Source organism: Podarcis erhardii (assembly GCF_964252035.2).
Source record: "Podarcis erhardii genome assembly, chromosome: 4".
NCBI lineage: Eukaryota > Metazoa > Chordata > Lepidosauria > Squamata > Lacertidae > Podarcis > Podarcis erhardii.
In genome coordinates this window covers 97169928-97184179 of record NC_138508.1, presented here as the reverse complement: position 1 = coordinate 97184179, position 14252 = coordinate 97169928, and the positions used below count along the sequence as shown (strand labels likewise).

General features: G+C 43.3%; 1 protein-coding gene across 1 annotated transcript in view; it reads left to right on the top strand.

The window, feature by feature from the left end:
- Nucleotides 1–14252, top strand: part of SCEL (sciellin) — a 55915-nt gene that overhangs the window by 16941 nt on the left and 24722 nt on the right. The window contains exons 4-10 of the mRNA XM_081859514.1: nucleotides 406–468; nucleotides 1233–1295; nucleotides 4454–4522; nucleotides 6401–6460; nucleotides 8457–8522; nucleotides 10917–10970; nucleotides 13633–13671. Coding sequence (XP_081715640.1) covers nucleotides 406–468; nucleotides 1233–1295; nucleotides 4454–4522; nucleotides 6401–6460; nucleotides 8457–8522; nucleotides 10917–10970; nucleotides 13633–13671 — 414 coding nt within the window. The remainder of the gene's footprint in view (nucleotides 1–405; nucleotides 469–1232; nucleotides 1296–4453; nucleotides 4523–6400; nucleotides 6461–8456; nucleotides 8523–10916; nucleotides 10971–13632; nucleotides 13672–14252) is intronic.

The window sequence follows — 14252 nt, the reverse complement described above, 5'->3', positions numbered from 1 at the left end:
GCTCCATGATTTGTGCATTGTAGCTTCAGAATTATAACTTCCAAGAAATCATATGGATAGCTATATAAAAGCTGAGTATATGCTGTAGCTTCTGTGTGTGTGTGTGTGTGTGTGTCTTGGTGAAAGGTTTATAGCAATTTATGGACCAGAAAGGATCCACACTCGTTCATAAATCGTTATGTAAAAATGAGGAGCTGCATCTGAACAGCTGCCCAGGGCTTTTATCTGATTACATTACCAATATATGCTACATTTAGAAGTAGAATCAGTAGAAAAGTGTATGGCCCCTTGAGTATTTTCCCTTTGTCAGCCTCTTCCTACATTGACACACTTCCTTCAGACAGCATCATTAGTTTATAGGCACTATATAAATGAAAATAATATGAAATATTTGGTTTATTGCAGCGCTGATGAAAACTATGGCAGAGTGGTCCTTAATCAATACAAATCACAAGATGGTTTACACAGGTACAGTAGCCTATTAATCTCTATAAGTTTCCTCCACTTTTTCCCAACTATGGAAAAATATGCAGGCTATGGTTGTTTGTTCTCATTAATAACCTCAGCAGGGCTGAGAAACTTGAGATCTTCTAGGTGTTGTTGTAACTCACATCAATCATTCCTGATCATTGGCAATGCTGGTTGGGACAGATAGGAGTTGGAAACTAACATCTGAAGAATTTGCTTTATTGGTTGAGCAAAGTCTATGTCTTTGATTGCAATGCAATATTCCCCTTGCAAATTACATACTGGTATATTAGTGACAGAATTCTACATTTCAAGTTAAAAATGTGCTACCTCCTCTCATCCACTGCTTTTAAAAATGAGAACAGAAGATGGAAAATGGATTTGTAGTATGTGATAACTCCAACAATTTTTTGAAGAGATAGGTAACATAATTAGATAGCTGTGAAAGGATATTGACTATTGAGGATATTGCCATGTATTCACATGATACTAGATTCTGTGGAAGTGTGAAGATAATTTCTCAACTTTTTTTTTGTTCAATTTAGTCAAGAGAATCAAAATATTTATTAAATATCTTGAAATGATCACCTCAACTGCAGTATTGGAATATTTCTATTTATTTCTTATCTCAAAAGATCAGTTGTTAAATTGCAGAGGTTAATCATCTGACAGATCTAATTTGGATACTTTGGTGACTGAAAATCTTCTTTAAAGTCATTACCGTCCCTCAGTTACTATAATTAATTAATCTTTCTTAATGTCAGGAGCACAGATGATGATCAGAAAGCTTTGCTTAGCCGATATAGATCCGATACAACTTTAGACAGGTAAGAGTTTTATATAGATGGCTTTATTGTTTTGTATTATAAAGTTTGGATGCTCTCGGGCTTTTGTACACGGCTACAAAATCCTGCTACACTTACAATGTGATTCAGATGTTTTAACTGTGTTGTGGTTTGGTGTGGTTTGGTGTAACAAATAGTGTTGTGGATAGATGAGACCTGGATTCAGACTTCCCCATTCAGCCATGAAACTCATCAATTACCTTTACAAAGTTGCTGTCACATAGCTTAACCTATCTCACAAGAATAAAATATCATTTTATGTATCCAGAGCTCTTTTGAAGAAGGATGGGGTACACATTTGATAATTAAATTGAATATCTGCCTTAAGAGAGTGAAGGGGAACCTGTGGCCTTTCAGATGTTTCTGGCTACAACTCCCATCACCCCTGACTGTTGGCCTGGCTAGCTGAGGCTGATGGGAGTTGGAGTCCTGCAGGGTCTGCAGAGCCACAGGTTTCCCATTCTTGTCTTAAGAGACGCTTTGCCTTGGATCCTAACATCTGTTCTCCTCCTGGAATGGGACTTTCCCACCTAGCAAATGCTAGTGGAATTCAATCTTTGTGAATTTTAATTCAGCAGAGGTAGCTAACCTGTGGGTTGCATACGGCCCCCTAAGTGAGTTTCCCCAAAGTTGTCATAAATTGACTGTTCTTATGGGTCCCCCACTGTGAGTCATAACGCTAAAATGTATTTTTTGGGGGGTCTCCCCCAATTTTATTTGTTAATTAATTTAATTTTAAAATTAATTTCAAAAAATATTGACTGCTCCCTTAGGTTCCCCACAAAGCTGTTATGGCCCTCCAATTAATAAATGAATGGTGATATTAATAATAACAATAGATATACAGTATCGTAAAATATTCCAGACACAGAGCAGTATATAATACAGTCGTACCTTGGACCTCGAATGCCTTGAGAGTCAAACGTTTTGGCTCCCGAACGCCGCAAACCTTGAAGCGACTTTTCTGGTTTGCGAACGTTCTTGGAACCTGAACGTCTGACAGGGCTTTGGAAGCCGTGCTTTGGTTTCTGAACACTTTGGAAGTCGAACGGACTTCCGGAATGGATTCTGTTCGACTTCTGAAGTACGGCTGTACATATTAGCAGAGAACCTTGCATGGGGCTGCCTTTTTTAGTAATATCGCTATACTTATTGTAACACAGGGCCATTCTGCCTGAGGTGTGTAACAGAAGCCACCTCCTCTCATCCACTGTTGCCATTGCACTTCCCCTTCCTGTACTCCCTGCCTTGCTCTGCAAATGGGCCAAGAGGGTCCTTCCTCCGAGTGAGGCACTCGGCTGGGCGAGAGCCATCTTTTGACTTTAGATTTTCACCTCAGCAGAACTTCTAGCTACCACAACAAGGCCCGGCATGCCTTGCTCTGAAGATGGACCCCTCCTCAAAGCCCGTTCTCAGACTGAGGCAGGTTGGAGGAGATTAGCCTCACATAATTTCCACAGAGATCCATTTTGCCGTGAGGGAGGGAGGAGCAGGAAAACACCGTGTTGCTGTTCTCCCATGTCCGTCACCTGAGGCAATAGTCTCATTTTGCTTCAGTGGGATGGCCCTGTGGTAACATGTAGCTCAGCCTTTAATAAAAGTCTGTTTGAAAAGAGAAAGTTGAATGTGTTGGATACCCTTGGTTGGTTCGTTATAGACAGTGAAATTTCAGCATTTAGTCATAATCATAATAAGACATCGAGTGAGTCAATTGACAACCACTAGTTTCTGCAGCGAATGCTATCCTGGATACAGTAAAATCATATTACAAAGACCAGCTCAGATTGTCCTTTAGTTTATTGCTTACACAGTGTCTCGCATCACATCAAATATAACTAGATAATGGGCAAGATAGTAAATTACAGAGCTCTTGTGAACTCCAGAGATCTTTGGGATTCCTGTGTGTCTTGTAACAACCCCCAGGCCTTTTCTTAAGGACATTCCTCCTCAAAACCAGCCTGCTGCCTTCACAGCAAGCATTTTCTCACAGGAGAGATGTGGTCATGTGTTTGCTGATGATGAAACATCAACTAGGTATCCTCAGCTAGGTGCAGCAACCTCCTCTACCTTACAAAACTGTAGGAAGGAGTGACATAGAGAAAACCACGGGATATTGCCTACGTATAGAAGTACAAGGAATCATAACTGCCCCAGTCTACCACATTGTTATAACAACAGCATGCCTCCCTTTCGCTGGAGTTGTGCTTCTGAAATTCCTCAAACCCATATGGGGGCATAACAGTCAAATAAAAGGCCTTTTTGAGTAAAATCCCGCTTCATAGGTCCAAAACTCATAGGATGCAAAATGCTCACTCAGCTTACGCTTTTGTAGCACAACAATTGGTTTGTGAGCCCCAGTATGCCCTCAGATCTGTTGCATTGCCTCCATGTTGCTCAATCTTCGGCATGAGATCCTTCAGAAGCGCCACTTTGTGGCAGATATAAATGGCATTGCTACCTTAAATGGTTAATTCAGCTCCGACAGCAGGAGCCTTCCATTTAAGTGGAAGTCAGGAAAAGGTTTTCCAGCAGTGACTTTGAAATCCATAAAGGCCAGGAAAGGGCTTGTGCTTTTTCTTTAATGTAAATCTAATGGCTTAATGAAATCAATGGTAAGCACAGCTACCCTGGCCTCCTTGGTTTGATGCAATGGCTGTGCTCCACAAGGAATTATACACAATGGGCAACTTCAAATCATATTGATCTCCGGAAACACTTGGTGGTGGGGGGTGAGCAACACTATATAGGGAGTGACAATGAGCTGTTTCGACTGAAGATGCTTTTTAGTTCTTTATTAAGGGGCTTCTCAAAGGATTTGCTGTTTTTCACTACTCGTTTAAAAAAGAGCATGTAATAATCTCTGGACATTTAATAATTCATTGGTTTTCTAAGACTTAATTAAAATACTCTTTCAGCAAGCCGAAAAACTTTTTAAAACTAATAAGCACTAACGTTATATTGAGTCAGCTAGTATACTGGCCTCATTATCACTGTAGAAGTGTGTGCAGAACCTACGGGAAGCTTTTTCTGCCTTGCTAGGAAATATTAGATGTTGACATTTTAATTCAGGCAATCTTTTTCTTTTTTTAAGAAAAGCTAATTTCTACTGTTGGTGAAAGCTCGTTTTGCTATTTATTTAGGATTCCTGGCAACAGTGATGCTGACAAAGCAAATAAGCTTCCCACCTTGGATGGCAAGCCAAGTAGCCGGTATGTGTAAGCCGTGCTTCATAGTCATCTGTTTAGGGTGCCCATCAGGTTTAGGACAAATCAAATAGGTGGATCTCTATAGGAATCCTTCCTTCCTGGGAGCCACTGGTGCTGGTGTGGGACCTAGCAGATCACATGCTTTACTGTAGATCTAGGATACAGATCTTCAGAAGTTATTGCTATACCGTTGGAGCTGGTCATTGAGGAAGCCTTAAGGGTGAATCACACCTTGTGTAAGAGCAAAACTCTTGATTCTAAGCATCACTTGTCAGTGCTTTGTACACAAACCATAGTGGCCACATTATTATTATTATTATTATTATTAATTTATTTATTTATTATTTATACCCCACCCATCTGGCTGGGCCTCCCCAGCCACTCTGGGCGGCTTCCATAGAAACCCAAAATACAGTAAAATATCACACGTTAAAAACTTCCCTGAATAGGGCTGCCTTAAGATGTCTTCTGAATGTCAGGTAGTTGTTTATCGCTTTGACATCTGCTGGAAGGGCGTTCCACAGGGCGGGCGCCACTACCGAGAAGGCCCTCTGCCTGGTTCCCTGTAGCTTTGCTTCTCGCAGTGAGGGAACCGCCAGAAGGCCCTCGGCGCTGGACCTCAGCGTCCGGGCAGAATGATGGGGGTGGAGACGCTCCTTCAGGTATACTGGACCGAGGCCGTTTAGGGCCTTAAAGGTCAGCACCAACACTTTGAATTGTGCTCGGAAGCGTACTGGGAGCCAATGTAGGTCTTTCAAGACCGGTGTTATATGGTCTCGGCGGCCACCCCCAGTCACCAGTCTAGCTGCCGCATTCTGGATTAGTTGTAGTTTCCGAGTCACCTGCAAAGGTAGCCCCACGTAGAGTGCATTGCAGTAGTCCAAGCAGGAGATAACCAGAGCATGCACCACTCTGGCGAGACAGTCCGCAGGCAGATAGGGTCTCAGCCTACGTACCAGATGGAGCTGGTAAACAGCTGCCCTGGACACAGATTTGACCTGTGCCTCCATGGACAGCTGTGAGTCCAAAATGACTCCCAGGCTGCGCACCTGGTCCTTCAGGGGCACAGTTACCCCATTCAGGACCAGGGAATCCTCCACACCTGCCCGCCTCCTGTCCCCCCAAAACAGTACTTCTGTCTTGTCAGGATTCAACCTCAATCTGTTAGCCGCCATCCATCCTCCAACCGCCTCCAGACACTCACACAGGACCTTCACCGCCTTCACTGGTTCTGATTTAAAAGAGAGGTAGAGCTGGGTATCATCCGCATACTGATGAACACCCAGCCCAAACCTCCTGATGATCTCTCCCAGCGGCTGCATGTAAATGTTGAAAAGCATGGGGGAGAGGACAGAACCCTGAGGCACCCCACAAGTGAGAGCCCAGGGGTCTGAACACTCATCCCCCACCACCACTTTCTGAACACGGCCCAGGAGAAAGGAGCGGAACCACTGTATGACAGTGCCCCCAGCTCCCAGCCCCTCAAGACGGTCCAGAAGGATGTTATGGTTGATGGTATCAAACGCCGCTGAGAGATCCAGCAGAACTAGGAAACAGCTCTCACCTTTGTCCCTAGCCCGCCGGAGATCATCAACCAGTGCGACCAAGGCAGTTTCAGTCCCGTGATGAGGCCTGAATCCCGATTGGAAGGGATTCAGATCGAACTGTTTATTGTTAGAAGCCCAAGTGAGTAGTCCATCCCGCTCTCCTCTTTTAGTGCAGATGTGAGGAGTAAAAAGTGAAAAACAACAACAACCTTTACAGTACTTCTGTTTTTGATTAAACACGGTTTGTCGTCCCTAACCATTGAAAAAGTAGTTATCCTTAAGTATGGTTAACTGAAACAACCAAACTTTCAACTTTGCTTTATGATTTTTCCAGGAAGGAGCTTGATGCATCTATCAACACTGGCAACGCCACATCGCCTGTGAAGAAGAAAAGGTATTCAAGACCTTCTTCATTTTTACTGTAGATATCAATGTTTTCGCAAAAGCTATCTATCTGATATAGAAATTGCTTCTAATAATTACTCCAACTGAGAGTGGAGCCCTCATAATCCACTGGTGTTGATGTCTTGGGGAAGGGGTTAGGATGGCGTACTGTTGCCCGTTTGCCAATGTCAGGGAACTGACATCAGAGCCAGAGGTGGAGGCAAGGCTCTCAAGCGATGCTGGAGAGGGGCCCAGCAGGGAGAGAGGGAGCTCATCTGCTGGGGAAGGAAATCAGCGTAACACCAGGGATAGAGGAGGGCAGATGTGGGAATCGGTGAGGGGGCTCCAAGACTCTTCACTGGAGACCAGCGGGGAGAGCACGGGTCCTCCGCTACCCACACCCACCCTGCGCAGAAGACTTCTGCGCAGGGAAAGTAGGCGTAGACTTGGCGTCAAAGAACTTCTTTGCTGGAAGAAGTTCAAGAAACGCCCACTGACGGATTCTGCTAGCGACTGAACAGCCACGAAGTGAAGGGCTGTCCAGCCAGAACAGGTTTAACCAGGCTACCTAGCCAGGAGTGGCGGTAACTTACGCACGAGCAACTCCTTATAACCATTACAGCCAACCTCCACCAACACAGTAGAAAATCGCTGTGGGAGACCTGTGTTATGGCAGAAGTCCCAAGCTTCCACCAGCGGTTCTCCCATTGAGGATAACCAGCAGAAAGGATATTGGGAGCAGTAGCAGGGCACCAGAGGCTTTGCATCAGCTGGATTTGAAGACCCACATGTCCCTTGAAGGGTCTAGTCCTCAGGCCTTTCAGCTGCACCAGTCTGGAGCTAAAGTAGTAGGAAAAGAAATGGCTACTCCACTCACCTTTCAGCAGGAACTGGCAGGACTTTGGGTGCTGTGGCAAATCTGTGCCTCCCCAACCCCTCATGAGGACTGCTCTGCTCATCCTTTAAAAGAGAAATTTAAGTGAAACATACAAGTAAAAGATGGATTTGAAGAGCACTTACACTGAGGAAACCTCAGTGAGACTAAGTACAGTGGTACCTCGGGTTGCATATGCTTCAGGTTACATACACTTCAGGTTACAGACTCCGCTAACCCAGAAATAGTGCTTCAGGTTAAGAACTTTGCTTCAGGATGAGAACAGAAATCGTGCTCTGGTGGCGCGGCGGCAGCAGGAGGCCCGATTAGCTAAAGTGGTGCTTCAGGTTAAGAACAGTTTCAGGTTAAGTACGGCCCTCCGGAACGAATTAAGTACTTAACCTGAGGTACCACTGTAGTAGTGACTCAATAGTGTTGCTCCCTATGCTACTCTATACTTGGCATATGTTTTTATGGATCTTGTAAAACATGGGGGATGGGAGAGAATGGGACTCTCTTACCGCCAAGGATAGTTCCAGGCTGATCTGAGTTAGTAACACAATTTTTTTTTCATATGTCAGGCATAGGGTAGATAGTCTTTTAGGTATTTAATAGTTTGAAAGGTGGTTTTTTTCCTCCCTCCTGGAGGTGAGAATGTGATTAGTAGCTGCTTCCATTTGCAGGAAAATTATAGCTACGGTATGTTCTTTCCCACTCTTGCCATCTGAAGTTAGCCGGGATTGAACCTAAAATCTTCTGCAAGCAAAGGATGGGAAAGTCATTCTAGGAATCTCTGCATACACAAACAAGCAATAGCTATGGTGTTTCCTCTGTTCTTAAGAGAAGTAGCAGCCTTATTCCTGAGATAGGAAACATTAGACACATCAAAAAATAAATTTATTCCCAGAAATTCTCAGTGGGGAGACAAAAATGCGGAATTATACAGTGACAGCTTTGCAGTTCGTATTAATGAACATCACTATAAGCAAGATCAAGCCACAGTTGAGTGCTTAATTTTAATTAGGATTTAAACAATGGGATTTAAGTTGATAACAGGCAGCATAAACTTCTTAGACTTTGGGTCCAAATACAAAAGACCTGTAATATGAACTATATGGTTGTACATTATTAGGCAGTCATGGATGCCTCCCCCAGTCTCCAGTCAGAAGGTCACCATAGATGATGAACAACACAAAAGGTAAGAATTTGAATTTTATCCAAGTTATGTTCAGCTCCTAAATGTTAGGAAATGCTTCAAAAGAATTTCTCTTTGGTTGTTATGTTGACAGCTTTGGTTGAGTTTTTGAGGAATATCTAGCCCACATCATTGTTCTAATTTTAGATACAAACTTGAAAAAATCTGTGACAGTGTAATCCTATGCATCTTTGCTCAAAAGAAAGTCCCATTAATTCTGTTCAGAATTGCATCCTGAAATATTCTAAGCTTGTCTGCCATGGTGAGAGCCTCTGGGTAGCTAAACACTGTGGGATAAAAATGACAAATTAAATAAAATACATATCTTGTGTAAGATCCAGGCAAAGTTAAGCCCTAGTAACCCAGACTGCGTGTGCAGCTAAGCCAAACCATAGCTGGGTGCAAACAAGTCAGCTTGCAGATTCCTGGAATGAAGACAATGGCTGCTATGCTCTATGGTTTGTCTTAGCATTATGTCCAAACCTGGGCTCATGGTTTATCTCACTCTAAACAAACCACAAGCTGTAACCAAAGTTTGTTTTTACTACTCATGGTTTATTTGGGGATTCTGAACCACAAGTCTGGGTTCATATGTAATATGAAGCCAAACAATGGTTTGGCCAAATTAGCATGTTGGCAGCAAAAGCTGTGGGAACCCACACATTTGCTAAGCGATGGTTTGGCTGACGGTTATGTGTGATTTCAAGAGAGCTCATGTTTTCCTTTCCCACTGAAATCAATTAGACTTTGGAATTTTAAACCTCTGTGTGTTTACTTGGGAGTAACCTTATTGAAAATTTGAGTAGAAATGTTTATGACTGTGGTGTAAAGTGGTTTGGGCTTTGGTTTGGCTGGTTTTGAATGCTATCATGACGTTATACACCCTTATGGACAGATATAAGGAGCTTCCTTACATGGAGTCAGTCCAATGGCTCATCTAGGCAAGCACTTTCTCCTTTGACTGTACGTTGCTCTGTAGGATTCTGGGGTCTTTCCCAGTCCTGCTATTGGAGACCTTTTAGCTGCAGATGCAAATGACTGGACCTGAGACTCACTGTATGCATGAAAAGGAAGTGCTCTGCCACAACGTATGGCATCCATGCTACCTGAAAAGAATATTTTAGCTTGCAAGAATGCACACAGAGAAACACAACCTTGAAAGTAAAGTGATCTTCAATGTGAATTGCTGGTGTGTGGACTTGAGGTGTTGTGGTTTCTTCACCACATAGCCATGTCATTGTTTTTCAGCGTGGGTAAACATTTTCCTGCACATCAGCAGAATAATTCTTGTAAGCCTTGGCAGTGCATGGTAAAATATCTCCCTCTATTGAAAAAACTGAGCTCTTCACCATCTGCCCAGGGGCAGACCACATTCACTCAACCATTGCTTCTGTCCTCTTTCTCATGGAAATTTAGTGCTCATTTCTATGTTTTTTCACTTCCAGAAAAATAAACCTGTTTGTATGATTTGCAAAAATCATGGGAGTTTTGCATTTTAATTTCATCGGGGCATACAGATATTTCCTGCAATTTTAAATGTAGTGCTGTGGGTTAAACCACAGAGCCTAGGACTTGCTGATCACAAGGTCGGCGGTTCAAATCCCTGCGATGGGGTGAGCTCCCGTTGCTCGGTCCCTGCTCCTGCCCACCTAGCAGTTCGAAAGCACATCAAAGTACAAGTAGATAACTAGGTACCACTCCGGCGGGAAGGTAAACAGCATTTCCATGCGCTGCTCTGGTTTGCCAGAAAGTGGCTTAGTTATGCTGGCCACATGAAGCTGTACGCCGGTTCCCTCGGCCAATAAAGCGAGATGAGCGCCGCAACCCCAGAGTTGTCCACAACTGAACCTAACGGTCAGGGGTCCCTTTACCTTTGCCTACGACATGACGATACATTGATCAAAAAGTTGCTGTTCCACAATTCAATAGGTAATGCAGTATAAAAGGAACAATAGAAACAATGCAATAATATCTGAATGCGCTCACATGTACCTGTGCTCCCATTTTCTGTTGGTTCAGGGATATATAGAGAGAGGGAAGGAGGGAGAGAATATTCCTGGATGCCAAGATCCAAGTTTGGGGCAGGTACCCTTTAGTGAGAGAACACCAGCAGAGATTTAAAATAAATATATATGCAGCAAGGTTAAGTGTGGAAATATAGGGTGCTGGACCTTTAAAATAGGCCCTTTAAAGTGAGTTCCAAAGTTTCTCTCTTCCCATGACATAGAAAAAAGACCACAAGTTTGGTAAGTTAAACAGGGTTACAAACTGCCCCAAAATAAGATTCATGTGCTTCAAAAAGCTACACAAGCAGCAGTGCTTTTTTCTGGGGGTACATATTTTAAATACGCATGTTCAACACACAAATTAATTCAGCATTTTTGTTCCATCACACAGGCATTCCTGGGCCTCACAAAATACAACTACAGCTGTAGCCACCAATAACAAACCGTAAGTATACAGTGCTTATTGGATCATTCTTTTTTTAAAGAACTTAATGCGGGACTTCTTCATATGTTACATTTTCATGTGTCTCATTTGTTAAGTGTGTGCATCTAGGCGGCGCTGTGGGTTAAACCATAGAGCCTAGGACTTGCCGATCAGAAGGTTGGTGGTTTGAATCCCCGCGATGGGGTGAGCTCCTGTCGCTTGTTCCCTGTTCCTACCAACCTAGCAGTTTGAAAGCACATCAAAGTGCAAGTAGATAAATAGGTACCACTCTGGCGGGAAGGTAAACAGCATTTCTGTGCGCTGCTCTGGTTTGCCAGAAGCAGCTTAGTCATGCTGGCCACATGACCTGGAAGCTGTCTGCGGACAAACGCTGGTTCTCTCGGCCAATAAAGCGAGATGAGTACCGCAACCCCAGAGTTGGCCACGACTGGACCTGATGCTCAGGGGTCCCTTTGCCTCTACCTTTATCTAATAATGTAAGGTGTGAATGAGTCTCAGTCAGAGCATGAGACTCTTAATCTCAGAGATGTGGATTCAAGCCCCATGTAGGGCAAAAGATTCCTGCCCTGCAGGGCTTTGGACTAGATGACCCTTGTGGTCCCTTCCAACTCTTCAATTCTAAAATTCCATGAAATGTTCGTTTGCAAACATGTAGATCATTCAAGCCTATTTAGGGAGACTAAGTGGTTTTCATTCCCTCACTGAGTTCACACTTGGTGGCATTCCTGTCTTTGCTGCTGTGTCATCTATGAAATAGATGGACTTTGAATGACTTTGAGCATTAATGATATGTGCAAATAGAGAAGGCTTGAATGAGAGTGAGTCAAGACAAGAGAAAGCTCATCACGTAAGGTCATTCAAAGGTGAGATGCACAGATCCTCCTTACCTGTAAGCTAGGTGGATGCTGAGGCTCTTTGAGCCTAACACTGTCTACACAATATAATAATACAATCTATTGCCTTTTAAAATAGGGGTGCCTTGTTTTTGTTTGTTATTATGCTATATGTTTTTTGTGCTTTTATATTGTAAACTGTGATCCTTGGGTGAACGATGGTATAGAAATCTTCTTCTTCTTCTTAGTAAACTGACTATTGTTTTCATACTATCCCATGTCCCCTTGATGGTTTGTAAATAGATGTTATAAATAACCCATAAGACTCCAGCCACCCCTAACTCTGAAAAAGATTTCCCTGAACTCATTCTCCACCAGGCAAAATGGAGAAAAGTAGCATCTACTTTCTGATACCCTCAAATATAATTTCTTTTATTATTATTTCCATTATCTTCCTTTCTTTCCTGGCTTTCACCATAAGATTCCACCACTTTAAAAAATAATAATATTAAAATAATTTAAAAACAAACTACAGTGAAGAGAATGTAAGGTAAAGGTAAAGGTAAAGGTACCCCTGCCCGTACGGGCCAGTCGTGTCCGACTCTAGGGTTGTGCGCCCATCTCACTTAAGAGGCCGGGGGCCAGTGCTGTCCGGAGACACTTCCAGGTCACGTGGCCAGCGTGACGAAGCTGCTCTGGCGAGCCAGCACCAGAGCAGCACATGGAAACGCCGTTTACCTTCCCACTAGAAAGCGGTACCTATTTATCTACTTGCACTTAGGGGTGCTTTCGAACTGCTAGGTGGGCAGGAGCTGGGACCGAAAGACGGGAACTCACCCCGCCGCGGGGATTCAAACCGCCGACGATGCAATCGGCAAGCCCTAGGCACTGAGGTTTTACCCACAGCGCCACCTGCGTCCCAATAAGAGAATGTAGTGGATCCTAAAAATCTCTATCTCAGGTGTCAACTGCCTGTGTAAATAGGTGTGTTCTTTTGCTTCCATCTGTGGGGAGGAAATCCCACAATTTAGGGGGCTAACCCAGAGAATGCCCTGACTCCCCCACTCAAATTTCTGAGAGCGGTGGAAACTACCAAGAGGGCCATGTTATAGGCATGCCTTTTCCTCCCCGTAGGAGTGTTAAAAGTGCTCAAAGCTTGGGTATTATTCCTCAGATTTTAATTCTGGGTTAAATTTGCTTACATTCTTCCACAGACAATCAGCAGGGGCAGCCAGCAGGGATGCAATTAAAAAAACACTTATTTTCTGAGGGATGTCAGAGATATGACTCGTAATTTCTGTGCTTTGCAACCATATGGGTATGAGATACTACCCCATAGTAGAAAATGTAGGGCTTCCTTGTTATCAGGTTCTGGGTTGCATCTATTGACCAACTGCACCGCAAGAAAAAAATCAAGATTCCCATTGCTGTTCAGTTCAGTCCTGGAATTACTCCATGTTGTGATGATCCCTGCCTGAAAAGGGAATTTGGAAAGTATCCATTACAGTGGTACCTCGGGTTACATACACTTCAGGTTACATACACTTCAGGTTACAGACTCCGCTAACCCAGAAATAGTACCTCGGGTTAAGAACTTCAGGATGAGAACAGAAATCGTGCTCCAGCGGCACGGCGGCAGCAGGAGGCCCCATTAGCTAAAGTGGTGCTGCAGGTTAAGAACAGTTTCAGGTTAAGAACGGACCTCTGGAACAAATTAAGTACGTAACCAGAGGTACCACTGTATATAATCATAGAAGTCATAAAGTATATATGATTTCTAACCAGAGGTTTGTTTGTTTGTTTGTCTATCTGTTTGTTTGTTGCTTCAGAGTTTCAACTACTTCAAACAAAGGAGGAGGACCAAAGATGTATGTATTTTCATTTCTAGTATTTAGACTTTAAACTTGGAAATAGTGTACAGGCCAGCACCTGTTATTTATAGTTTATTTCATAGTTATCCAAAGAAAGAGAAAAGAAAAGAAAGACAACCATTACTTTGCAAGGGTATTGAGAAGACTGGCCTACTTTGTGGGGGCATGTGGTTGCTGAATGATTCTGTTTGTCATCTTTTGGCTTCACTGATCAAATTGTGAATCACAGAAAAAGTAGCAGCAATGTTTGAGATTGGGACAGCATTTACTGCCATTACCATGTTGACATTTTTGTGTGTGTTCCTCTAAAAGCTTTGGCCTTCCAGATGTGGTTGGATTCCAACTCCTTAGTAGGTTATTGAATTTTAGTGTTTTGTTGGAAGCCGCCAGAGTGGCTGGGGAAACCCAGCCAGATGGGCAGGGGATAAATAATAAATAATAATAATAATAATAATAATAATTATTATTATTATTATTATTATTACAGCCCCAACCAGCATAGGTTGGTGGGGATTATAGCCCAACAATATCTGGAGGAGCACAGGTTCCTCACACCCTTCAGTGTGGCGTCCTGCAAA